We start from the raw sequence: 3,598 nt of genomic DNA, 5'->3' as shown, positions 1-3,598 counted from the left end.
GCTCCGCTGGGTCCCTGGTCCCCGCCCCGGCTCCCCGCTCCCCGCCCCCTTTAACGGTGCCACAAAACCCGTCACAACGCGCGGGACCAGGACTACAGACCGCTTCCGGAGGCTGAGTATCAGAAATTAACTTTTAAGTAATGATTTCTGCATGAAAGCGAAGTTGTCCGTTTTGAGTCCGTTTTGTTTGAGTCACTGTCCGTCTTCCGACAGCTCAGAAATCCTGTCTATGGATTTCAGGAGATCGGCGACCAGCTGGAGGGATTCCGCTCCGGAGACCAACTGCCTGGAGGGGGGGAGAGAGGCAGCGTTAGACCGAGGAGGGGAGGACAAAGCAGGCAGCTGCACTTTGGTGGTGGTTTTTTTTTTTAAAAAAAAATAATAAAGAAAATAAAAAAAAAAAAAACCAACAAGATATTTCAAGAAGCCATTTATCTGGACCACAAACTTCGCTGCTTGAAGTGAAGTGGAAGCGTTGTAGAGAAATAAGGTGTAAGAGACTTAGAGAGTCTCAATATAGCAATTTTACATTAAGTAAAAAAATAAGACTTGCATATTCTGGTTATTTTTATTACCTAAACTCAGAGAAAAATACCTGGCAGGTAAGTAAGAACATGGACGAGCTGATCTGGCACACAGAATACAAGAACACGAGTTTCAATCCTAAAAAACCCACTGGGGACATTTAGTTGTGACCTTGGACAAATATCTGAGACAGCATCAGGGGTGTCATCTTAACACAACTCACTTTATGGAAGTGCGGGAGTTTGTTATGACCGTGAGGAGGTTCTGCAAGGCAAGGTCTGCATTCTGCTTCACCACGGCCAGGCTGGCCGACTGCCCTGACCTCAAGGCTTCATTCTCCGTCTGGCAATTCTTCAGCTGCACCTAGGGAGGAAACAAACCAAAACTTTGTATGAAAATAACCACAAAACTCCAGTAGATACTTTACTATTTTGAGCAGGGTACAGCAACTAATGAGCAGATCCCGTAACCAGACTGACCGGAGAGAATATCTTCCCGGCTCTGCAGAGGTGTCTCTGACAGAAAACTACAACTCAGAAGCCTTTATTCAAGCTGAAAACATCCACAGCATTTTCACGCCAGCCAGCACCTTCCTGCAGGCAACCCCCCCCTTTAACCTACTGCATTACAGCGTTCGCAGGTCCCAAATATCGAACAGCATTTGAACATCACATGAAACATCAGCAAAACCGTAAGCGAAGTACCACACGTCGCAGAGATGAAGGTAACCGTCTGTGCAGAGATGAAGTGTTCCAGACTAGAGCGTCTTCTATAGCATTCGCCAGGATGTGAGGCGTAATTAAAATTTTTCAATCTCCTTTTTACAGGCTCAACTTCAAGGTGTATGCTTTTGGTCCCGGTACATTCAGCAAGGCCTTAAGAATACTGCTTCGTACCTGAAGTAGCGCATTTTCCTGTTTCAGTTTTGTAGCATTGTTTTCCGCTTTAACAGCCCGTTTCTGAAATAGAATAAAGATTATTTATACCACAGCAGTGCTTAGGACATAGCAGGCAGTTTAAGCTACATTCCAGCATGTAACTGGAAGTGATACAATTTGCGTTACACCACCTCGTGTTCAAAATGCTTTACTAAACGGGGATGGTACCCCCAGTCATGTCTGATCAGTTGTCTCCTCCCCTCCTCATTTTTCCTTTCTGAGACCTTCAAGTGGTGTCCATCACCTCCAGCCATTAATTCTTTTCCACGGACAAGAGGAAAAGCACTCAGTATAAATAAGCAAGGAGGAAAAACAGCTCTTAGTTCATATAGGAGGTATTTACAGAAGGCTGCAAAAAAGCAATTGAAGGTGTTGATGAATCCGAAAACGGCATTTCTGCAAAGACTTCCCTTACTCGAGGTAACAAAAGGAGTTCTAGACTGGGATGCAGTCTTGTTATAAGGGAAAAGTTCAAACCCATGTCAGAGCTCTTTAGTGCTCACATGGGTGAAGGAATCACTTCAGCTTCCCTCACTCCTGAGGGAGGAAGGAACAGGAATGGAGCTACACAGCTTCCACACAAACTTCTGCTACTATGGCAAACGCCAACACTTACAGTCATTAGCTGGAGATTTTGTTCCACATGCTGCACCATTGCTTCCAAATCCTGCGCTTCTTTTTCTTCTTTAATTTTATTTTCCTCAAGCTTTCTTTCAAGCTTCCTCATCCTTAAAATACAAAAGACAATGTTCAGTAAGCACTTGTAGCATTAAATACCTTAGTAAGAAAGGAAGGATCAAGAAACTCATTCCTTCATGTTATAAAAAGAATTAAGTCTTCCCACAGAACTACAATTCCAGGTTGTGGCTCAGGGGATTTCTTTGTTGAACATCCATTAGCACTAATGGGAACTACACAGCTGACTGCAGAAAGGCAGTACAGAAAACAGGGCTGTTCATGATCAGCCTAGATAAGGGCAATTTAGAAATAAATGGTTACCCCATCACCATGGAAGTACCAGCTGCCTCACTGCGAGGAGCAGCACAGCACAGAGGAACTTAAGAAATCGACACGCTGCATTGGCCACTGGGTTCTTTAAACTCAGGAAATTCAACTCCCCCAATAACAAGCTGCTCACCAGCAAAAATAAAAATGCGTTTCTTGCTTCAAAGAAGAGAGACTAAGATTAATTATTTTGTTAGTCTGAAGCTTTATGAAATGCATCCTGTTAAGCCCTACCCTCATTCTCACTAACCACCTAAACTACATGAAGCGTAAGCCACACAAGCATACTCATCAGATGTCAGCTTGCTACTTACTTTCCAAGCCTTTTTCAATAAGAAAACCAGGTTTATTAAAGCTTTTTAATAAATAGCATAGATTTCAACTACATTTTTCTTCTTTAAAGACGTTGACTGTTTCCAGTGAGCACCTCTTCTAAGACAACTCCTTGCTTATGCCGTTACTTTCCCCCATACTATGGCTTACGCACTTGTCTGCTTGAGTTTCAGAGAAAATCTGAAGCTTATTGATCTTGCTTCTCAAACTGGCATTCTCTTCTTTCAGCTAAAAAAATAAAAATTCTCATTAGAAACGAGGGTGTAGTTTCACAACACTAACACTCCAAGACCAGTACCGGAATAAATATTCAGCTTTAACTCTAGTGCTTGCACTTTCTATTAAATTCAAGCTTACTTTTGCACCTAGTTTTCCCCTCTCAAAACCATTTAACTTCACTAACTCAGTGGAGCACAGAAACATGGCATGAAGCAACCAGCACCGATATGACTAATCAAATGCTGTTAATTCTAAATTAATATGACTTCAAGGGGCAAGAGCATGAGGAAGTCACCTGGGTCATGCCAAAAGCAGTAGGACACACAAGATACTGGATCTGACTCATGCTACAGAGTTTTTCAGAGCTACTTCTCTTCTGTAAGAGTCTCTTAACAACAAGCTACCGCGTACCGCACAGCCCTTGCTGACAGCACGCTTTAATAACGCTGGAGGCTGACACCAAGTTTCTATAACAACCTGATACAGGAGCTCAGAGCTCGCTTGGCAGAAGACGGAGCCCGCAGGCGGCCTTTGTGTCCGCCCCGAGAAAGGTGCCGGGAGAGCAGCCGAGACGCTCA

General features: G+C 43.6%; 1 protein-coding gene across 1 annotated transcript; it reads right to left on the bottom strand.

The window, feature by feature from the left end:
• Positions 1-192: 192 nt before the first annotated feature.
• On the bottom strand, positions 193-3,324 carry SDCCAG3 (serologically defined colon cancer antigen 3). The gene is made up of 6 exons (XM_009892334.1): positions 3,316-3,324; positions 2,956-3,029; positions 2,080-2,191; positions 1,422-1,484; positions 749-888; positions 193-286 (listed from the first exon to the last, which is right to left on the bottom strand). Exons 1-6 carry the CDS (start codon positions 3,322-3,324, stop codon positions 193-195), a joined length of 492 nt encoding a protein of 163 aa, XP_009890636.1.
• Positions 3,325-3,598: the final 274 nt, after the last annotated feature.

This window comes from Charadrius vociferus, unplaced genomic scaffold (assembly GCF_000708025.1).
Source record: "Charadrius vociferus isolate BGI_N301 unplaced genomic scaffold, ASM70802v2 scaffold549, whole genome shotgun sequence".
NCBI lineage: Eukaryota > Metazoa > Chordata > Aves > Charadriiformes > Charadriidae > Charadrius > Charadrius vociferus.
The sequence above is the reverse complement of the archived record's forward strand: the minus strand, read 5'-3'. Positions and strand labels throughout refer to the sequence as shown.

Coding starts and splice junctions, on each gene's coding strand:
- SDCCAG3 (XM_009892334.1), bottom strand. Junction 1,485..2,079: donor AAAATCTCCAGCTAATGACT/GTAAGTGTTGGC, acceptor ATTCTATTTCAG/AAACGGGCTGTTAAAGCGGA. Junction 287..748: donor AACTCCCGCACTTCCATAAA/GTGAGTTGTGTT, acceptor CCCCCCCTCCAG/GCAGTTGGTCTCCGGAGCGG.